General features: G+C 38.6%; 2 protein-coding genes across 9 annotated transcripts in view; one reads left to right on the plus strand and one right to left on the minus strand.

The window, feature by feature from the left end:
- The first annotated feature begins 100 nt into the window (after window positions 1–100).
- Window positions 101–20,856, plus strand: LOC307149963 (uncharacterized protein). 6 transcript variants are annotated; one of them, XM_079856627.1, is made up of 4 exons: window positions 101–422; window positions 17,287–17,389; window positions 17,480–17,684; window positions 19,910–20,856. In XM_079856627.1, exons 1-4 carry the CDS (start codon window positions 150–152, stop codon window positions 19,950–19,952), a joined length of 624 nt encoding a protein of 207 aa, XP_079712753.1. In that variant the 5' UTR covers window positions 101–149; the 3' UTR covers window positions 19,953–20,856. The 6 variants fall into 6 exon arrangements, with proteins under 6 accessions (XP_079712753.1, XP_079712754.1, XP_079712757.1 ...); XM_079856628.1 differs by lacking the exon at window positions 101–422 and adding an exon at window positions 11,498–11,889; XM_079856631.1 differs by lacking the exon at window positions 101–422 and adding an exon at window positions 12,102–12,125.
- Window positions 10,785–23,724, minus strand: part of LOC307149962 (store-operated calcium entry regulator STIMATE-like) — a 17,832-nt gene continuing 4,892 nt past the window's right edge. The window contains exons 3-10 of one of the 3 annotated variants that reach the window (XM_079856625.1): window positions 23,548–23,643; window positions 23,289–23,410; window positions 22,046–22,158; window positions 21,772–21,849; window positions 21,122–21,271; window positions 19,875–19,985; window positions 13,283–13,403; window positions 10,785–11,087 (exon numbers count right to left, since the gene is read on the minus strand). In XM_079856625.1, the coding sequence (XP_079712751.1) occupies window positions 10,981–11,087; window positions 13,283–13,403; window positions 19,875–19,985; window positions 21,122–21,271; window positions 21,772–21,849; window positions 22,046–22,158; window positions 23,289–23,410; window positions 23,548–23,643 (898 nt within the window). In that variant the 3' untranslated portion in view covers window positions 10,785–10,980. Of the gene's footprint in view, window positions 11,088–13,282; window positions 13,404–13,512; window positions 13,618–18,863; window positions 20,010–21,121; window positions 21,272–21,771; window positions 21,850–22,045; window positions 22,159–23,288; window positions 23,411–23,547; window positions 23,644–23,724 lie in introns of those variants that run through there. The other 2 variants (XM_079856623.1, XM_079856624.1) reach the window with 2 other exon arrangements.

The following is a 23,724-nucleotide window of genomic DNA, read 5'->3' on the forward strand; positions in this document are numbered from 1 at the left end:
CGTCAGTTTCTGAGCTTTTTTCCATATTATTCATGAGAAGAAAGAACTCCAATCACTGCGCCGTATTATGCATAAGCTATTTTATCACTATGCATGAGAAAGTATCACTGCTCTTGTCTGTTTAACCCTCATTGTTGTCATTCAGAGACATGGGTCGTAAGTGTGTTTTTCCTCGATGCGAAAACTCAAAAGCATTGTTTGCGTTTCCCCGCGACGCGGCCAGAGCTGAAGCGTGGGTTCAGGCGGCTGGTTTGCTGTGGTGTACCACTACCAACACTCATGGGAAATATGTTTGTAACAAACATTTTACAACGGAAAGCTTTGTGAATTTCGGACTGGTAGAATCCGGGTTTGCCGATCGCCTCCTTTTAAAGAAAGATGCGGTACCAATTCCTGCTGCTTTTACCGTCTCCACAAATAAGGTAACGTTAAGTGTTTGTTGAAATTTTTTTTTTTTTGTGTGTGTATTCAGATGGAGCAAATATTGTCAAAATTAACCAGTTACTATGTAATTTTCTGTGATCTGGGTAATTGTTATCGTATTGTTTATAAAACTCAAAGTGTGTGTTTGGTACTTTTTAAGTGAAAAGTCTGCATCAATCAATGTAATTAATACACGAGGCGGCTATTGGTTTGAATCAAGCCCTGAAAAGTGAAGCCAAAACGTCTCGATCGCCCCCCGGTGTCCGGTCCTAGTATAGGTCATAAGCCCCGCCTCCCCGTGTTATTCAACGGGACGTGAGACCAACTAAACAATTAAATTACACTTCAAATATCTTTTTTCGAAAGGTGGTTTCTTTCATTTGCTGTCGTTTTTATCACGCTGATGTAAGTTCAAGTGTCTGTTTCAAAAATAAGTTGGTTTTTAGTTAGTTACGTGATGCGGTGGTGTAACGTCATGATTGACAGCTGTGATTGACAGGTTCTCTGAGCGAAGTAGTCACTGAAGCACCAACGGACATTTTTTCGGGATCTTCGGAGGATTGAGGAGATTGTATTTACTATATTTTAACAAGCCTCTTGTCGTACTGCAATCAATTTTTAAAAAAGTGTGCAGAATCAGAGCCCGTCTACGGAGAGCCTTGGCACTTCCTATTAGCCCCATTGTATCGATCTTGGTTGCAGTTCCAATAGAGTTCCACTGGAGGTGATCGCGGGCGAGTGCAGACTGAATGGGAGTCTATGGGGCTAGACGGCTAAATGTGTCTCTTTCACCCGATTGCCGTTGAGAAATCTCCGATTTTATGGTAGGTTTTGCAAGTTCAACATGGGTTATAGGTCGAAAGTTGAATGAACGAGTACTTATTTCTTTTCGATTTCTTACAGGTTGAGTTGTTGTTGCCCAAAACACGCTAGCATTCTGCTAATGACGTCAGCATTCTGACGTCATTGACATTTTAAAAGACTTTTTAAACCAAATAATTGACTCTAAAAAATCTAACACCCAGCAATGTGTAATTTCTTTGCATCTCCTTTCGAATACAACATTCAAATTACTAGACAAAAAATTATATCCTGAGAAAAGTGGATTTTGATGGATATAGCGCCATAGACCTCCATTCATTCTGCACTCGCCTGCGAGCGCCCCCGCATGGACAGAGACGTGTTACTGCAGCCAGTCCAGAAACCGGAAGTAAGCAGAGAGTGCCAATTCTCTTCCTATAGGCGGATCTTTTGTGACGTCATTGTTTATGTTTGCCGCGTTGCATCACGGGAATCGTGTGGCAGGAAACACCGCTAGATACCTGTAATTTGACTGTTTTGCACGTTTGGAGGAGGATTTAGAGAAGAGGATGGTTCACTCTTGCTGTGTGGTCGATTGTACGGCTCGTTGGGGGCCTGATAAAAAGTTTTTTCGAATTCCCTCCGAAAAGGATCGCGAAAAACGAAAGAAATGATTGCGTGCAATTAGGCGTTTGAACCTGGACGCTCCGAAGCCTGGATTCCTAACGTTACTGATCGAGTTTGTGAGGCTCATTTTGTTCATGGTAGGCCTAAGTCTTAGTGACTATGTATTTATAGAAGATTGAATAAAATAAAAAATAATAAAACTGAGTCAAATCAACCGAGTCATATGTTTTCGCGTTCTGATTCAGGTGTCCCAAACCGCGATCCACAGCATCCAGACTACCGTATTTTCCGCACTATAAGCAGAGGCGCACCTTCAATAAATGGCCTATTTTATAACTGTTTTCATATATAGGGCGCACCGGATTATAAGGCGCATAGAATAGAAGATACTGCAGTCAAACGTTTGACTGGGTTTGCGTTATGCAGTGGTCACCAACCTTTTCAAGCCTATAAGATCACATCCAAGTCCAAATGTAAACCAAGATCTTCCACTTGCAAAAAAAATATGAAAAAAAACAAGTGGCTGAGCTGTAAAACCTTGTTTATACTCGACGCGTCCGCATGAGCGCGAAGGTAATAAAAAAACTAATATCCGTCTGCTCGGGCAGATTCGGCTTAACAGCGCGCGCGCGCATCCGCAGATGCACGACTTTGAGCCGAATCTGCCCGAGCAGACGGATATTAGTACATCTCATCATCACCCAGTTTGCGCGTCTAAATCAGTTGTATGGTCTGGTGTTCAGTCTAAAACAAAACAGTTGCGTCAAGTATAAATGCCTCGTCTGTTTGGGGAGCTGCACGCACAGTCAGCGGAGATCTCATATGGGCTTTGAATAACTTCGATTTTGTCACCAATACAAATTTTGAGCTTCTCTCCAAACCTCCTCCGGTCTTCAGATGTTAAAGTGCTTATATATTGTGGATTTTGCCCGCTAACTCTCTTGAAAGTGCTCGTCGCGTCTTTACAGCCCGCAATACTGTTTGATTTGTTGCCACACAACCACTCGCGCATGCGTACAAAGATGTCAACAAAGATCCTCCTATAGGGGAATTGGTCTGCAGAATCCACTCTCCCTGAGTGCATTCTGCGAGAGTGAGGGCGGAGCGTTGATTTCGCGGCTTTACTTCCTCCTCACTACTGCGCAGGTCTGGTCCCGAGATCGCTACTGCGCAGACTCAAGTTCCAATATGTCAGCGCCATATCAGGACTCTGGCGGCTTCAGTTCTCATCAATGGAAGAGAGCGAAGGGGCGTCGTCCATCTTTTTTTACAGTCTATGGTTTGAATCAACTAATGATCGCTTGCCAAGTCTGGACATGCGCGATCGTGCCATAGACGCATAGACTGTAAAAAATGATCGTGCACACGCAGATAATTTTACCTGACTTTCCACGGCGACAGATTCGTCGCATTAGATATTCCAGGGAGCATATATTAAAATACGTTATTTCACATTGTTTATAAACATTGGTATGAATATTAGACGGCTTTAATTTCACGGCTTCTGTTCCTGTGTATTTGACGCCGTTTAAGAAAGTTTACCATGGCACGCTCTCGTGTCCCGCCCACAAAACCCCTATTAGACATTCTCTGTCCTAACTAAAAGTGTACGTGCGCCCGAAATTAAAAAATGGCTTATGCAAAAAAATATTCAGACTTATAAAACATGCGCAGAATTCACTTTGTAAATCCCAGTCAGCTGTGCGCACATGCATCTCCTCCCCGAAATATCCATAACAACGCCTAGTTTTACTATGCATATCCTCATCTACATATCATTTGCATATGCATATTCATCCACGTGATCACATGTTTAACGGTACAAGACATTTGGAAAACATGCGATTTGGATGTGCTGTCCCATTACATTGATAAAAATCATTTAGTAGCCTATCCTTGCCTTTTTTTTTTTTTTTATAAATAAATCAAATAGTAGGCTATAAAATAGGCTACATTTCAGAGAAAGATTTTCTCAATCTTTTCCACTGACCAAATAGTATTTTTAATTGATTTATATTTTTAATGGAAACAGATAGGCCTTGTAATGCATTATTTGCACGAAAATATTTTCTCAGACAATCTGCTTTTAGGCTTGGTGAGTGAAATTATATTTGTATTATCTTTCTGTACATGTATAATTTTCTTAAAATGTTCTGTCTAAAAGTGACCAAAAAAGACATTTAACTCCAGCTCACCATCGGTGTCGCCAAACTGCTCCGTCTCCAAAATGTTCGTACGCATGGGTCAGAGTTTGCGTGCAGGGGCGCAAATGTTCCCGTCACGTTTGTTTTTATAAATCACAACTGCGTCGGAAGTGTCGTACGCCTCTTTCGGGGCCTGTTTTGTGCTTACGCAATGGTTATAAATGAGGCCCCTGTAGAAAAAAAAAAGTTATTTATTAACACCATTTATGAATTATGATGACTCCCCTATGGCTTGCCACTCTTCTTTAACTGTTTTTCTATCCTCCTGTCAAAGTGCTCTGATGAAAATAAATTTAAAAAAGAAGCAAAAGTTGGATAGTGGTAGAATTTTTTTTTATTTGTAAATGGCATGATGTCATGTTTGACCATTTTTTTCTTTATAGTATCCTCCTTACAGTACCTTATGTCAATTAAGACCTCCTCTCCTCAGCCTCCAAGATGGACCCACAAAAGCCAGGGCACAGATGATGGACCACCAGAGAAAGAATTGAGATTGATCACACCCAAATAAGCCAAGCATCATTTTGCATGTTTAGTTTTTTACAACAAAATCAAAAGTGCCTTTTCTATTATTAAACACAAAAACTATACTTTTTAGGGCAATGGTCTCACATTATGGATGTCCATGTATGTCTCTGTAAGTCGTTTATTTACTAGACAAGCTATTGGTTTGGAATGCAGTAAAAAAAAAAAAAGAGATGGGTGTTTATATAAGTTTAGAGAGAGAGAGATTTTCATTACCTTAAGTAGCTAAAGCAAACACACACTTTTATGAGATATGTGCGATCAGAGCGATACAACTCACTTTAAGTGCACATAAATTTCAGTCCAGATCAGTAAGAAAGCTATGAAAAATGTCATCTCATTTATAACAATCAACTCAAACCAAAATCTACAGTACATTCAAACCACATGGGACCAATGTTTTTAATGTGGGTTTTATCATGTATGACGTCGGAAATAATAAAAATATGTGAGTGAGTGTGCAGTTCAACCCTTTACTTAGACTAGAGAGAGAGAGAGACATACATATATGTACATATACATATATGTGTATTATAAATGTGTCTTTTGTGTGTTCACACCAAAAAAACAAGTTCCAATATCTACTATAATGTTGCTCCAGAAACCATGTGGAGTATGTTTTAATGCAAGGAGCAAACAGGGTCTTACCGGAAGAGGCCATCTCACGCAAGCAAAAGACAGACAACAAAATAAAATTAGAAATAAAATTAATTTTGAAAGTGAGTGAGACAGAGCAGGTAAAGAGAAGACTAGGGGCAGCTACACCTACACGGTAAGCTAAGTTTGAGCCAGACAGAACATCAACATGACCGTCAAGTACTTTTATTGTCTCTTGAAATAAATAATAGAACCATCTATTGACATATAGAAATGAATTTATATCTACCCTTAGCAAGTCGTTTATTAATAATAAATGTTGCTAAACAAGAAGTTAATTAACAATAAGTTAACAAACTTCAATTCGTGTCGCTTGTACATCCTCCCCCTACTGGACGCATCAGGAACAACAGGGGTGTAAAACTGCCTGGGGCCGTATCTACCGGCTCTAGGTCTGCAGCCTCCCCCTACTCACAAAACACAACACGAGAGACATTGTCAGTGCAATTAAGTAAAATTGTAAATGGATAGTTCACCCCAAAATCCCCCCCCCCCCCCCCCCCCACAAAAAAAAGGTTTTAAGTCAGTTATTTATATCTTTTGCCGTAGTGTGTCAGTAGGAAATATCAGTTTACATTTCCAAACATTCTTTTTGCCATTAATTGTAATAATCCAGTGAGATTTGTGTATGCACAAGGAATCTGACAACAGCCGGTCTGATCTGATCTCACCATCATCGAGTCCGTCTGTGATTACATGAAGAAACAGAAAAAACTGAGACAAACTAAATCCAGAAGAACTGCGGGAACGTCTCCGAGATGCTTGAAGAAACCTTCCTGCAAAGCTCCCTGAAAAACTATGCGCAAGTGTACTTCAACAAAAAACGTTTTAAACGCAAAGGGTCGTTACACCATAACATGGGATATTAACATGCCTAAGACTTTTGCACAGCACTGTATTTCTAATAAATTTATTTTATGCTAAGTATACAAATACAAATAATTGTACTTACTTCAATATAAATGCCCTGCAATTGTACTTTTGGTATACTGAATTGAGATAGGCCTACTTACAGTCTGCTTAAATGGAACAACTAATTTTGTACTTAATGTACTTTAGTAATCCAGAAATAGTGCTGAGGTTCAACTAAAGACAAACTTTAAGGTACAATATGTAAGAATTTTGTATCAAAATATCCAAAAACCACTTGCACAGTGTTATAAATTCTTTCAATTACTTCCATTATCCTAAATGTGACAACTGCGTAGTGCGTAACGTCTAGCGGCACGCTGTTGTTGTTTCGTTCAAACATTATGGACCTTGGCAAGCAGACTTTGGGACAAAAGGAGAACTAAAACGAGGATCAATATCGGCGTGGCGTTTCCGAGAGCTCCAAGTCAAAGCGACTAACTTTGACTTGACAGAGCTTCACGAGTCACGACTTGACAGGGGTGCTGCTCTTGCATGTAAGTTACTTTATTAGACAGGTGAGCAAATTTACATAAAACAAATCAATGTTATATAGCTCAACATGATGAAATGTATGTTATTATAATGTTGATCTAGCTTACTGCTAGTCTCATATAGCAAACAAACTAACACATAGAATAACATTATAACTTTCAACACACTCAAATGCTGTTTAGTATGATAGTGTAATGTTAGACCAAATGACACAGCGCTGCGTTACCTCAAGTTTAATTCGTCAAATAAACTAACCTGTGTTTGGTAACGTTAATTCAGTAGCCTACTTGCAGGTAGTTTGGTAGAATTAAATGTCCTTATTCCTTTATATCCGCGGGACTCGCGTTTGGCGCTGATATCTGTCTCTCATTAGTAATTGCGACCTACTTCATACCACAGTCATGGTAAAAACATCAATGTATTCACTCATCCATAAACATGATTAGATCCATCAGCATGACAGCAAGTCGCATCATTCCGCTTATCGCTGCGTCATCAACCAACTCCTTTGTAATTGTAAGAGAATAGCGACCCCTAGCGGCGAAAAAAAAACCATATTGTAGCTTTAAGTACGCTATATTTGATTGTGCTAAAATGGAACTATTGCAAGTATACTTTAAGTACACTTTAAATATCTTGCATTTACTGGAACACTCCACTTTTAGCATAGCTTAGCATAGATCATTGAATCTGATTAGACCATTAGCATCTCTCTCAAAAAAATGACCAAAGAGTTTCGATATTTTTCCTATTTAAAACTTGACTCTTTTGTAGTTACATCGTGTACTAAGACCGACGGAAAATGAAAAGGATACGGCCATCCCAACAATCTTCAGAGTACAGACAGGTCCAAGTGTATCATCATCACCCATGGCTGTAAGTATAACATTGTTATTTTTAGTTAGCTTGAACGACCAGATTGAAAAAACACTGCTGTTGTCTTTAGCTACCTGGTCCCACTCGCTACAACACAGGCACTCACTTTCGGTCGGGTTGTCAAGCCCCACACTTGCACCTCCAGTTCAAATTTGCTCTCCTCCTCCTGTCTGCCCCAGTCTGTTCAGCCATACTTTCTTGCCTTTCACGTTCCAAAAGCTCATCTTCAGTGTATTCCGGTTCAAATAGATACGGTTCAGGATCTGCACCAAAGTAACGTTAAATGTCTTCTGAATCGTCTCCCACAAATGTCTCCATGGTTACAACAAGGCACGCTCCCTGTGCAAGCAGGTTGTCACGTTGGTTATGTTGACGGAAGTTCGCCTATTTTCAGGCGCTGCGTAATATCAGTGCGCCTGCTGGAGCCATGGTACGACAGCAAAGTTCCGTGATTATTACGCAGGAATGAGAGTATAGTTCCTAGCCATATCGGCCTAGAAAATCGCAACTTTTCATTTTCCGTCGGTCTTAGTACACAATGTAACTACAGAAGTGTCAAGTTTTAAATACGAAAAATATCGCAACTCTTTGGTCATTTTTGAGAGAGATGCTAACGGTCTAATCAGATTCAATGATCTATGCTACCGAAAACGGTAAAACTCAACTGTTTAACTCTTGGGGAGCTGGAAAATTAGCATATTCCCAAAAAAAGTGGAGTGTTCCTTTAAAGACTGATATTATACAGAGATAATACTTTCCTTACAAAGATTGATATTAAAACACATTTTAGGTTTAATATTAAGAAATGTGCATTGTGTAATCAAGAAGTACTCCAAATAAAGTTTAACTAAAACATTTATACCAGTAAGTCTCAGTAAATATGTTAATAGATTTGCAGTATAGTGTGAAATAAATGTATTTTAATTACCTACATTTTGGTTTAGTTTTTTTTTCTTTTCACCAGGCTCTTAATGAAAAAACTTTTTTTTTTTAATTATTTAAGCTGTTATTGTAGTAGTTTCTAAATCCAGAAAGTGCTTCGGGAAAAAAACCTCTGTATCCACAAAATGCTTGAACTTAGGGCTTTAAAGAACAGTTAATGAACAAAGCGCTGGAGCCAGCAGCAAAGGATCCTAGATCCACCACTGGTCTGTGGTTCTCAAACCAGGAGCATCACTGCACATTTTGTATGTCTCCCTTATCTGACACACCGACTTCAGGTCTTGCAGTCTCTACTAATGAGCTTATGAGTTGAATCAATTGAATTCGTTAGATAAGGGATACATACAAAATGTGCAGTGTTGGGTTTGGACAGGTTTAAAAAACCCTGGCCTATAGTATGCATCTGTATCATCGGCTCGTGACACAAAAGTAACTACGCGGGGTCATGACAATAAGTCATGTAGCCTACTCACTAATACATGCATTTTGAGTGTTGCTCTGAATGACTGTTTGAAAAGATTATTCTATGCTATTGTTTTTGTTCCACCTTAATGAAGCTAAAGCTTTAGGTGGGTCCTAAAAAGATTCAACCTTGCATGGGGAAGGACGTTTGTTTTTTGTAATGGTGCAATTGCAGGGCTTGTTTGGAATTATGGAAGGTGTGCGATTATGCCATAGTACGTTTGCCGAGAGAGCTCAACATGCTACAACTGAAGAAAACGCATGCAAATAGAAAAAACAACAGCAAATTACGATCAGGATGTTAAAATAAATAATTAATAAATAAAAACTCACCTTACAGGTCATCTACAACACCACAGACGAGTATTGAACAATAAGCGGTCCCAGACAGGTTCGTCACTTGTTGGGGTCCTCTTGAAACATTGCTATTTTGCGAGGGCCCTTTCATCGCTGCTTGCAGCTTTTATTTGCAGTGCGTTTCTGTATTTGGGTGTGTTGCGAATATGAGAACGCAATGAGTATTTCATGTTTTCTACATGTTTGTTGACACTGACTGATTTCTATACTTTTATAGAAATATAAAAATAAATATTTACTGCTATTTAGATACAGATTTCAGCTCTAGGTAAAAATGTAAAGCAGTCAATACTGTAGTATACAAAAAGAAAAGGAACATTTGTATTTATACAGTACAGTTAATTTATAGGAATGTTACATGTTCATTTTTACACACTCTATTATGAATCATGTCTTCCCCTAACACCACCACACATTCTTACATGTCTTCATATTGCTCTTCCATGACAAGCAACTGTGAATTTTAATTTGACAGGTAACACGTTTTTACAAAAATAAATGTTCTGTATAATTACAAATTTATTTATATAGTACTGCTGTAGCTGATGCTGTTTAGGGTTGTGACGTTCCTCCATGTTAAAAAATGGTAGTGATTTTGCTGGGCAAACTCCATATAGGCCTAAATGCTTCCAAACTTGATTGGTAAGATAGTGATTCCTATTTCATTACAATCCCAGGGCATTTGTCAATTTAGCAGACATTACAAACATTTCATGTTAGATATTCATAGAATATACATGCATGTCTGACATATTTTGATAATTAAACGGATCATTTTGCATGTGAACGTTCACACGATGAAAGAATGTTTAGAAGCTGTAAAGAGCTTAACAATTTCAGAGAACTCAACAGTGTTGATCAACAAGCCATTTGCATTTAGTTATTGTGCAAATTGTAGACAATTGTACTTACTCTTTTGCACACGTGCCAAAACACATGTGATTTGCTTAAATCAATAAGAAATTCAAATCTGATGTAAAGAAACTGTTTTGAAAGAATTTGAAAGAAATTGTTCAGAGATCTGAACTTGTTCTGAGAAAAAAGTATTCTCATTCGAGAATTGAGCCAAAGCGAACTGTGAAGGGATAGTTCTGCCATCCACGATGTATAGAACTGACTTCAAATAAACACAAACAAAGATTTTTAGGAAAATAATCCATCTATGTGAGTCCATATAATGCAAGTGAATCGGTGCCGTTGTGGGAGTGACACTCAGATTAGACTATAGCCTAATGTAAAACTGTCTCATGGATATACTGAACAACCACCCATATATATACTTAAATAACCTTTAAGTTGACAAGGAAAACTTATTATTAGTGTTGTTACATCCTTTAATGAGCATCTATTTTAATTTGTACTCCACCCTCCTTCCCCAAATTTGTACAGGAAGCAAATATTTTTATTAAACCACTATGTGTGATCTAATATTTGCTCTCATTGTTTAAAATGACAGACTTGGTCATAAACGGCATGACAGAGAAATCATACTGGGTGACTCAGTGATACTTTTAAGAAATGTTTATATAGAAAACATGACGCTAGAAACTAGCACATCAAATGTTTCAAGTGCAATTTGAGAGTAACATATAGCAACATCAAAAAGTAAAAAAACATACAGCAATACTTTCAAATATGCAACATCAATATCCACATTATTCATGATGTGGATGCGCTCTCAGACCATTCGTCCATTCAGCACTCAGTTGCCAAACACGCTTCCTGATGGAGGATTGGGTTTCTCGAGCGCTGTCTCTCCGCCAGACCGCACTCCACTGAAAACAGACGGCGCCACCTTCCCCATGCGCTCTACACAACACACAAACATTACATAAATTCAGGGTTATTGTCGTAACTAAAATTATTAAAGGAACACGCCGACTTTTTGGGACTTTAGCTTATCCCCCAGAGTTAGATAAGTCCATAGATACCCTTCTCATCTCCGTGGATGCCGTAACTCTGTCTGACGCACCCACCGCTAGCCTAGCTTAGCACAAATACTGGAGGTAAACGGCTCCATCTAGCCTACTGCTCTCAATAAGTGACAAAATAACTCCAACATTTTCCTATTTACATGTTGTGATTTGTATAGTCACAGCGTGTACAAATAACAAGGTCACATGAGAGACAACCATCTTCTAACCGTATACATACTGGGAACTATATTCTCAGAAGGCGAAGCACTGCTACTTGGGCGGAGTGATTTGCTCGCAGCACATGAGAAGCCCAGTGGTGAGGGGCAGAGAGTTGGAGTAATAGAGTCAGCAATTACTAGTAGACAGTAAATACATAGTTTACAATCATGGGTGTTCGCTGTATTGTAAAGAGCTGCGACAATAAACAGGGGAGACCAGGTAATACCATGATGTTTCATAGAATTCCAACCAAAAACGCTGACATGATGAATCTATGGCTACTTGCTCTGGATATAGACCCAAACACACACTCTGTAGCCATCATCAAGTGCCATCGTGTTTGCTCAGAACATTTCACTGAGGATGATTATTTTGAAAAAATGGAATTTGCCACACGGACCATGAAACGTGTGCTGAAGGATACGGCCATCCCATCGATAGCACAGACAGGACAAAGTGGATCACCTGCGGCTGCGGTAAGTGTTCCGTTATGTTTTTAGATGACTAAATTATCTATGGTTAGAAAAAGGCTGTGTCTCATGTGACCTTGTTATTTGTACACGCTGTGACTATACAAATAACAACATGTAAATAGGAAAATGTTGGCGTCAGCAGTAGGCTAGATGGAGCCGTTTACCTCCAGTCTTTGTGCTAAGCTAGGCTAGCGGTGGGTGCGTCAGGCAGAGTTACGGCACGCAGGGAGATGAGAAGGGTATGTATGGACTTACCTAAATCTGGGGATACGGTGAATAAGCTCAAGTCCCAAAAGGTCGGCGTGTTCCTTTAAAAGACCCACTGTAGGCTGTAGTGAAAATCACGTCAACGTGGGGGGCGGGGCTTATTAACTGCTGGGAAGCAGAAGGGTCTCAAGAGAAGCCAGGTTATATCTTTCTGTTCATATTTTTCACTATTTTCATGTTGATGGCTGACACATGTTCTGTTGTCGGATGCAAAGCTCAGAAAGGGCAAATGGTGAGCCTTCATGTGTTACCAAATGATCAGAAACTTCGATCTAAATGGGTGCAGTTTATTGGGAATAACTGTAACGTCCCTGCTAAACTTCCATCGAGGATCTATGTTTGCAGCAGGCATTTTCCAGAGAACTGTTTTGAAAATTTTATCATGACTAAGTTGGGTTTTGCTAGTAAACTTATATTAAAGCCCAACGCGGTTCCATCAATTTACTCTGGGAGCAGAGACAGCACGAAGCAACATGCACCAGTAAGTTTATTTTTCTTGTGTTTTATGCTAAATGATTTAGCCAATGTTATCATGCCAAAAATAGATGTTGCAGTGGTGTGTATTCAAAAGGCGCTTTACATTTTTGTAACGTAGTGCACCCATAGACTGTAAAAAAAAGTGCACCTAGTGTGATGTATATTTACGACATTATGATGATGAACTATTATCCCTTTCTCCATCGACTTTATATGATATTCAAAGCATTTCTAAGGATTATGATTTTTAGAAGGCAGTTGTCTGACTCTTATGGCGAACCGGAACAATGTTTGTGTAACATTAGCAACACATTATTAGCCGTTTGATAACGTAGTCAATCCAAAGGCTAATCACGTGTCTGATGTTGTAGAGAGTACGGTGGCCGAGAAGTGCCAAACAAATCACAATAGTGTGCAACAGTCGGATTCCGGAAGTAAATACTCCATTAATTTTCTCCATAAGGAAATTTATTTTTAACGATAACATATAAACCTTTAAATACAGACCTAATGTGAGCTACGAAGTTATTAAGCAAGGCTTTGAAATTTTGTACTCTTTGTACACAAAAAAGACTGTCCCTAATCTAATCAATAACAACTAGTTTGTTTATTATTTACAGTCAAAACTCGATGGAGATGAGGTTAAACTTACCACACTCGACCATGACTTCATATGTCTTGCTCTTGACCTCTCCTTTCAGCCCCAGTTTACTACGGGCTCCTTTCAGATCCTCCTCTTTTACAACTGGACGCTTCTTCTTCTTAACCTCTGGCTGATAGAAATATCATTTTTAAAAAGAGAAACGTCTGCAGTACTTAGAGCTTACATTGTTACACATACTTTATTTCTAATCTAAACACAGATTAAAGACGACTTCTTACCTGAGACATTCTGTATGGTTGCGGTCTGGTTTCTGGACAAGTTGTGTACTTTGTCTTTTTGTCCTGGCTCTTTTATAGCCTTGTTACCAGATCAGTGTGCCCCCATCCCCCCTTCTTATCATTATATATTTTTAGCTCAACAGTCAGTGTCAGAAAGCCTCTTTCTCAGGATGACTACTATGAACAGCTGAACACATTACAGACAAAACAACCTCCTCCTATCCCTGCTTCACTGATGTATCATATGTTTAAATATATTTTGTTGCTACAAGTTAAAATCAAAGCAAGTTGTAATTGTGAGAAAAAGGTATTTTTTAACATAGCTGATACTGTCAACCCTATAAGTCAATCTAAACCAAATTGTTTCATAACAATAACCAATATAATTAATCATTATTGCTTAATAATTAGAATAAAAAACAAAACAAACCTAGCTGGTTGTGATAAATGTGCATGATGATGGAGATGTTAACATGGCACAGAGATTATATAACCAAATCATTACACACTTTTCTGGGGTGGTGAGTCAGACTCTGCCTTTGTGAATGAGTCGGTCCATCGCTATGTGTGCGCCAATAAAAATAGATCTTCAGTAACGGTTTTCAGTTCGGCCTTTGTGAATGTACACTATTTTTAAAATGGTTGGGGTCAGAAAGTATTTTTTTAATGTTTTTGAAATAAGTCTCTTATGCTCACCACCATAGCTGCATTTATTTGATCAGAAATACTGTAAAAACAGTAACATTGTGAAATATTATTACAATAATAATAATTAAAAAAAAATTCTATTTGGATATATCTAAAGCTGAATTTACATTGACATTCTGAGGATGCACACCCAGTTTCATACAATTCCACGCTACAACTAAAAAATAATTATAGCTTCTTAACAATATGATCCGTGAAGATGAAAATTGGTATGCATCATCTTTGGTGGATGTTCTCAGTCCCAGATCCTCTAATATTACTCAGATACTTAATAAAATATGGCCGTGCCAACAGGGTTGTTTACATCAGAAATGTACAATAACAAATGCACACACAAAAAACATTATAATGTCCAGAAATCAATTTGAGTTCAAATAAATGACAGAACTCATGTCATCTTTATTTTGAGTGTTTCATCCAACATCTACTAGTCTATATTTTGTCCTGAGAGTCTTTGTCAGTTGAGAGTCTTTGGCTTTATCTGCCATTCTAATTTGTAAAAAAAAAAAAAAAAAAAAACAACAACAATTTAAAGTCAGTTGCTCATTTTGAAACCCATGTTGCTGTTACCCATTTCATTAAACCCTAACTTTCAGTGCAGATTCAAGATGGACTTTGCTATAAACAGTGCTGGGGAGATTACTTGCAAATTGTGGGCCGTTACTGATTCAAGATTACATGACAAAAATTGTAGTTTTTTTTGTAATTGACCAAACTCTTATCACATTGAATTGAATAGGATAATCTTGTGCCATATTGATATAAAAATACACAGAGAAAGAAAATATAGGCTATTTTATTCTTTATCAAAAACATGAAGTGCATTAAATATTACATCAGGATTTCCCAGACTGGGGTTTGTGAAGGAACTGCAGAGGTCTGTGATTTGATGAAAAGCTATTAAGTAATTAAATCTCAAAAATGTCCAATTAAAATAATTTTATTTTACTTAACTACATGTTATCAATAAAAAATAACTCTAGTCTGATTACAAGTATTTTTAAATTAATCTAATCTGATTACAAGTACCTAATTTTAGGAATCTGATTACATGTAATCAGTTACTACCCAGCACTGGCTATAACCACTTAAATTAGATCAGTACTCAGTACAGTAGTCCTTGGACCCTGATGATTGCCACTTGCGGCTATATTTGTTCTTGTTTTCAGGATAAACGCTTCATATTTTGTCATTTCGCATCTTGATTTAAGAATCTTTAGACAGTTGCACTGGAAAACAAGACACATACTGAGGAAGAACATCACTTTTTTTGCACTGTGATCAGAAGGTACAGTAAAAGTTATTTCCATAGACCCTGTGGAATTAAAATATTAAAATAAGTGTGGCTTTTCGGGTTTTTTTTTTTAGATATACTGTCTGCTAATGCTGTCTGGTTACTGAATCCAATCAAAGAGGTTAGCTCTGTTCACACATAGTCAGCTTTCTATTACTGTCATTGTACATATTGTTGTACACTCCATAACATCACATTATACATGCCATTTTACAAAGTGTATAATTATACACCATAATTTAAAATATATATATGTATATATAAAAAGTCAGCGAGGATGCAAAAATCCAAAGTGACATAAAAGACTTTTTATTTACAAAAAAAAAGAGATATTTTCCTCTTCCAGGAAAACGGACCAAGATATTGATGAGTCATCCAGCACTACATATGTTTTTGTCCATTCAGATGCTCTCTAGAAAGGGAATGTCCCTCCCACTAAATTATCTCGCTTCTCTTCCCTAATCATGGTTCGTCGGTGTGTATTTGGCTGTTCTAACGCACGGACATTATTTTGTTTCCCAACCACAAACTGGTTACGAAAGAAGTGGCTGGAGTTTATCCATTTCGAAGAGTGGGCTATTTGTGCCAGCTCGCGACTTTGTGACAGGCATTTCTCTGATGAATCCTTCACCAATTTGGGGATGGTTACTGCAGGGATAACGTGCTACCTTACATTAGCAGACACTGCCGTTCCCACTCTGTACACTGTAGGCCCTTCCCCTCCCGCACGAGTAAGTATTGTTTTCTTCAGAAGCTTCTGGGGCATGACATTAGTATCAAAATGCGATCATCAAGCTCTCCGCCTCTGAAACGACCTTTCTTGCCTGCTCTGCTGAGTGAGTGACGTATAAGCGTCATGACGCAAGAGAGTATTTTGAACCAGATCTTTCGAACCGATTCTTTGAAACGAACAGCTGAAAAGAACCTGTTCGCGTCACTAAAAGCGTCGGATTTCAGTGAGCGAGCATAGCTAACGTTAGCGACAGATATGGTGAAAAGGTGCGTTTTAGGTTGTTATCCGCACAATACATTATTCCCTTTCCCCAAACTACCCTGGTTGCGAGCCCGTTGGCTTGAATTTTTGCATTTTGAGGAAGGAGGAATATCGGAGAGCTCGCGTTTGTGTGCGAGCCATTTTGCCCCAATATGCTTCAAAAATTTACAGCAGTACCAAATGGGCTTCGCCGACTATCTGAACTTGATAGATACGGCTATCCCGACGATATACACCGTTGGTCCAACACCGAGTGTGAAGGTAAGGAGATATTCCTGGTCAATCTCCTTTTGTTGATTTGTTCGTTCGAAGAACCGCCCACTTAGACCGGAAGTGGCAGTCTGACTGACATGTAGAACGACCAACCACGTTCGTTTTGTTCTTTAAAGCGACAGTTCACCCAAAATTGGGTTTCTTTCATTGTTTACTCTCCCTCGTGAGGTTCCAAACCTGTATGACTGAACACAAAAGAGGGTATTTTGAAGAATGTTGAAAACCAAACAGCTTTGGTTACCATTGACTTCCATTATATGAACCAAAATATCTTCTAACATGTTCAATGGAAGAAAGAAATCGGATTTACCACAATAATAGACAAAAGCGCAATGGTAGCTCATTCAAATAATGCTGCACTAGGTTGTACAGGTAACATTTAAAAATGTGTAAAATATTAAGTTAAAATGTCCATGGTTCACTGTTCCGTTGCTTGCATAACTAATGAGCACTAGAAGGAATGTTTGCATTGCCTTATTGCTATACTGCTGCATCTCTCCAACAGCCAATGACACGAGAGGTGGGCTGCCAATGTAATGCTCCGGTTCTGAAGAGTGTGGCTGTCCAAGCAGTACTCACCCAAAAAAAGCCAAAACGGAGGAGTAAAGGTAACATTTTTAACTAAAAGTTCACTTATGAATTAAGTTTTGCGTTGAGCTTCACCAGTTTGCTTTCCCTTTTGTGTGGTTTCATATCAGCAATTCAAGTCAGACCTCTTGTGAGTAATTGTGCTAGTGTGTCCTGCTCCGATGAGGACTTCCCAGTCAAATCCGAATCTTCATTCACATCAACACCAATTAAAAGACCACGCATGGAAGATTCCTCAGAGGGGACATCATGCAGCTCAGAGGAACCAACAGATGATACCCACGTGCCTGATATCATTCAGGAGGAAGACATAAAGTAAGTCAGATCCAGAATACGATTCAAGGTCCGTTCACGCCAAGAATGATAGCTATATGTTAGCATCCACACTAATGCACAATCTCTTTATTATGCGAGAGCACAGCAGTTACTTCGTCAGCCACTTCACATGCTTGAGCTCAGGTGGATTCTGATTGGCTCTCAATGTTTTTGTAGTTCATCAGCAGGAAAAATCTTTCTCAGAGCAATTCCAACTATATAATTGTTGTTATTGTTATAGATGTTTTTGGTTTTAACAGGCCTTAAATTAAACACCAAGTATGCCATTTAAAATTCTCTAAATTACAATGCAAGAGTGTATTTTATGTTTCCTAAAAGTTAGTTAAATAACTCCATTGTGAACCAGAGGTTAGGATTAAGCCCTCTCACTGCAATGGATTAAGCTCAATTCCTGGTCAGGAATCATTCTTTTGCAAGGGATCAAAATGTCATAAAAAAAAAAAAAAACTGTAAGAAAAGTCGCAGATCATAAAATAACAAACACAAATTGCTGTTTTGACAATGTTTATTGAAAAAGCATACACAAGTTCATAATTTGTCAGTAATTCTAAATCGTCTAATATAGTTTAGTACTTAACCCCTCTCCACATCCAATGTGTTTCATTTTCTTCCAACTCTAATCCAGATCACTAACAATAATCAGAATCGAACCCAGAGAGGGAATGGCAGTTACATTTCCACCTAGTCAAAATCCTTATCAGTAAGCATGTTCATCCAGCAGGCCTGACCAGAAAGCCAGGTTTCAGTTCATCCCTGTAAAACAAACCCATACTGTGTGCAAATATGGTACTCCCACAAACTTGGTCCATTAAATGCCAGTTAAACAAGCAATAAGATAATTGGTCCTGTACTCCCAATTTCATTCACTCCCACTCTAAACCTACAGACAATCTTCCCTTTCACATTAAAGATTACAAATAATCTGCAACATTTAGCAGAATGCATAATGCAAATAACCATTCTCCAAATATCTGTGCTTTAGTATTGAAATAAAATCAAATGTTCTATAGAGCAGAAAAGTGTGAGGGTGGATGAGAAAGTATTTGGAAGAAAGACACAGTGGTTTAGAGTTTGACTGGTAAATATTAAATAGAGGTGAATGGTTAAAGACAAAAAAACAACAAGCGTAATACCACATACAAAGAGACCACAATGTAACACCAAACTGCAAGAGGTTACGTCCTGCAACATAGCATCTACCCTGCAATAAGTAGCAAAAATGAAAAAACTTAAAAGGACAGTTCACCCAAAAATGAAAATCGTCATAGATTAGTCACCCTTACATTCTGCCAAAGCTGTGTGACTTTTTTCATGTGGGCAAGTAAATAAATGTTTGGGTGAACTGTCCCTTTAATAGGCTACAGAAAAAACCCAAAACAAATAAATACAGGGAAAACATTAATGGCAGAAAAACACAGCAACACACTGAATTGAGACACATACTCTCAAAAGCCAAACAGTAAGACAAGCCATCAGACTAGGGGAACGAAACAGCTTCCTCTGGATTTTCGTACCTTGTCATTTTGGCTGCTGCCTAATGGATAAAAACAGACATTGTAAGACCGTACCAACTGTATTATAATACCAGCTCATAACACTGCTGACGAATGGGTTTCTGTAACATTTATCAGCACAATTTCCACACAGCTGACGTGCACAAAACTGTCGCAGCTACGCTCACAAACACATTTAGGAACCGACTATGAGTGACCTTGAACAGTTTGTCCAAGTCAGTGTGATCAATCACATGCATATGGTTAAAGGTACTTATCTCAGCAGAACATCAACGTGTTATTTGTATAGGTTTAGGCTGGTTTTTATCACTTCAAATGTTAGAGACATACAAGGAGATGTTGTATATCCACATGATGTTTAAGCAGAATTATAAATGTGCAAAAAAAAAAAAAAACTGATTGAAAATATTATGGTCCGATCATCTCCAATAGACTGGTCCAAAACCCTCATGATCATCTATGGCATAGGGTAGCAAAAATCTTTCTGGCAATGTCGGGAGGGTCCATGTGTTTACTGGAGCCTGGGTCCAATACCCTACAATTCATAGGCTGAGTTAGTCATCATGCCCCTCACTTGCGGATCTATGCTCTGGTGAATGAGTTGGGGTCATGGGAACGAGGGAGGCCTTAAGTCCAAACTGATTTGAACTCAAACTGGAATACCAAGACGATGCTTCTTTTTCTTAACAGGCTTGAGCCCTGTGATTCTTCGTACATCGTCGTCACCATCTGAATCCTCCATTTCGTCATCTGCGGAGAACAGGATCTGACCAGCACAAGAGGAAGAGTGCTAAACAAAGACAGTTCAACTAATCATCTTTTGTTTTTAAGAAAGCAGGTGATGACATTTTATCCAAAAAAGTGGAATACTCCTTGCAAACCTGAATATGTAAAATTGGTAACATTCTCAATTTCTGACTGAGCTGCTCATCCCTTTACAAGTGAGAAAGATGGACTACAGTCACATGACAGATGTCAATGAATTTATATTTGACACCTACATGGTGTGTGGATGGAAATGCCACACTCAAGTGACTGTTCTCACTGTCAAGTTTCCTGCTCTAATGACTTGCCTTGTGTCAAATCAATCAATACTGACGGTAAGCAAGTTGAAAAGTTGCTGTATTGAGGAAATGTTATTAGGTCAATAACAGAACTAACCGAAATATTAGTAGCAAGAACATATCAGGAAACCACATATACGGAGTTCTGTTCATCCTCCAAACAAAACCCTCTAATTACGAAGGTAATCTGTCTTCCTTGGAAAATCAAGTGTTCCCAGAGTTCATTACTGGATGTTTTGTGGTCTGTAACTCATTTTTAAAGGCACACCTGCTTCATTAGATTGTAAATTTGCTGACTTCCCATGGTTACTGTTATCTTCAGGTATGAAGTGTTGGGGAAGAGTCATTCACAAATAATGGTCATGCAAATGTACTAGGGGAAAAAGGGAATGTCCCATCTAGAACAGGAAGAGAGATGATTCTGAATTTGGCACTAGGTCAGGGGAAGCCCAAAATATGAATGCTGTCATTCAAAGATATTTGAGAAGCAGCAATAGTGTCAGCTCTCCCATGTTCAAACTTTGATTGTTTTGACAGTTTTATACATTCCGTGAATAAAACTTTATAATTTGTCATCGGTTCTGATTTACTTATGCAAATATGTATTGTTCTGTGGTTGAAACACAAATCTAAACTCCAATAGAAATGTGACGGTTACAAAACTTCTGAATGTGGCCCGGGTCAAAGTGATTGAATCATTTAGAACAGATCGTTTCGCTGGTGCTCGTGTCACAAATTATGCAATTAATTTAATTAAAGTTTTATTTAATTAACAGCTGGTAGTAATCCTTCTCCTATATGGCTATCACTTCAAATTGGTTCAGCAAGAGTAACTTACTTCTGATTCAGAGTCATCGTGTGACAGTGCCCTTCTGTAGCGCACTTTGCTGTTGCCGCGAGGGTCGTCTTCTGCTTCCCTCTCCTCCAGTTTGGCTTTTGTTCTGCTCTTCTTCATTAGGAAGTTATCCACCACCCAGAACATCAGAGCCTGAATACACAGACAGGGCAAATGTTTAAATGTGTTAAAACAAAAACAAAACTACCTGTCATACATTTGATGAATTATTAGACTTGGAGCAAGCTTGACAAGTAGCCTACAAGATAAAAATATATACAAAACACTATGTTAAAAATGCACAATAGGTAGATATATTCCTATAGGAAGAAGTGGGTCAGCTTATGCGACTGACGTGACCTGCCAGAACTAACACTACGGCTTGATTTAATGTTACAAAAGATTTCTATTTCAAATAATGCAGTTCTTTTGAACTTTCTATTTACTAAAGCATCCTGAAAAATGCAACAGTTTCCACAAAAAAGCAGCACAACTGTTTCCATCACTGATAATAAGAAATGTATCTTGAGCAGCAAATCAGATTGATTTCTGAAGGATCATGTGACAATGCAGCCTTGGTGAGCATACTAAACTTAAAAAAACAACAACAACTTTTAAACAGTAGTGAAACATAAAGGGTGATTGTCACTTACATTCACGAAAAACGGGACGATTAGCATGACGATAGCTAGCTCCAATTGAGGGTTCGTTATGGGGTTGAGTGTAGCCAGCTGTCCAACACACACAAACACCAATCAAATCATTTAATTACAATGATTACATTTTTGGGTGGAATATTCATTTAACTGCAAGTTAATAAATCAGCACTATAAAGATACATGAAGATCATACATTTTCTTCAGATGTCAGAAAGTTCAGAACATAAACCACAACTCAACATCTATTAATATTGGACACCTGACTGACCTTCTTCCATTGTGGAATGAGAAGGACCAGCATGATCATGACCTTCTCAAACATCATGATGAGGATGTAGAGAGCACACTGACCTGCCCAGGCGCTGCACTGAACTGGCTCACCTACATGCAAACATTACAAATAGAACAGAACTTTAAAACACTGGTTCTCAATCAGGGGATCCCAGCAAACTTCCTCAAGAAGACTTACAGTAAAATGATTTAACAGTTAGGATTCCCACTGCCTTGAAAAAGCTGGATAACTGAGGAAGCCTAAATTTGAAAGAGTGATTTCTAGACTTTGAAAAAGATCGGGGCATTTTAATAATGAACGTACATTTTTCTAGTTAAGCCAAGCCAAAAATATTTGATCATGTAGAAATTGTGAGTAAAAAAATTCCTTATCCTTAATCAGGTACAAACCAGTAAATCACAAAAACTAGAAAGTCACAGGGACTTTGAATATTGTTTGGGCCTTGGAGTGAAAAGTTGAGAATCACTGCTTTAAAACGTGAATTTCTTCATAAATCATTATAAATGCATCTCACTGCGCAACCCTGTATGTCAGGGTTCACCAATCTCAGTCCTGGAGGGCCGCTGTCCTGTAGAGTTTAGCTCCAACCAGCTCCAACACACCTGTTTGAAAGTTTCTAGTATGCCTAGTGAGACCTTGATTAGCTGGTTCAGGTGTGTTTAATTGGGGTTGGAGCTAAACTCTGCAGGACAGGGGCCCTCCAGGACCGAGATTGGTGAACCCTGCTGTATGTGCAGTTCAGTTGTTGGTCGAAACAAGAAAATGGTGTTAAAATTGGTTGATTGAAAATATTATTTAATTTATACTCTTTTCAACCAACAAATCAGCATTTCAGTCCTCAATAGAGCTTGGTTTCCTCTAAAGCTCATCTAAATGAGTTCAAGATCATTACATGAGATTACCGTGCCTCGAAAGATGGTCTAAAACAAGTTTACAAAACCAATGCCAGTTAAGTCATTGATTAGACTGATTGTTTGGTTTCAGACAGCCATTATAGTCTGTGAAGGACAAGATTTCTATCATAATTTCAAATGAATTTCATTCACTGAACTCAAATCAGACAATGCTTAGGAATAAAAGGACTGACTCAAATTTCCCGTCCTCTTTATATGAGGCCACGTTAACAAAGAAGCTCAGTGGAAGTGTCTGGTCCATAATCAATTCACAGTTCCTACTGGACTTTTAATTTACTCCAAACAATTGATGTTAAGGTTCATACCATATTCTCCAAAACGCAGTGAATCCCACTGTCTCCATTCAACCACGGCGCTGACGGCCTTCACGCCGCCATAGATCACCAGCATGCCTAGTGTCGCATCCAACAGGAAGTTGATCAGGTATCTATGGAATCAACACAGGGAGTTGGGTTGCTGAGCACAGCAGATTATAAATATGTAAAAATCACAGACACAAAACACTGCGGGAAGTACAATGATGTGTGGGGGGAAACATTGACAACGACGCGAACACAGACTCACAGTGAACATGGGTCCTCCTCTGTGAGGTCAGACAGGTAGACATTGGCAAAGTGAATGAACAGCATCCCTATGGCCTGTTTGGAGGTGTCCAGAAACCTGAGAGAGGTGAAGGGGAGGAGGGGGCGGTGAGAGGAAGGAGACCTGGTTAGAACTCACCGTTAAGTCACGAGGGGAACG

The sequence above is a fragment of the Squalius cephalus genome (genome assembly GCF_949319135.1).
Source record: "Squalius cephalus genome assembly, chromosome: 22".
NCBI classification, from domain to species: Eukaryota; Metazoa; Chordata; class Actinopteri; order Cypriniformes; family Leuciscidae; genus Squalius; species Squalius cephalus.

Coding starts and splice junctions, on each gene's coding strand:
- LOC307149963 (XM_079856628.1), top strand. CDS start 11,581: ATGGGTGTTCGCTGTATTGTAAAGAGCTGCGACAATAAACAGGGGAGA. Junction 17,390..17,479: donor GCCAAAACGGAGGAGTAAAG/GTAACATTTTTA, acceptor GTTTCATATCAG/CAATTCAAGTCAGACCTCTT. Junction 17,685..19,909: donor ATTCAGGAGGAAGACATAAA/GTAAGTCAGATC, acceptor TTTTCTTAACAG/GCTTGAGCCCTGTGATTCTT.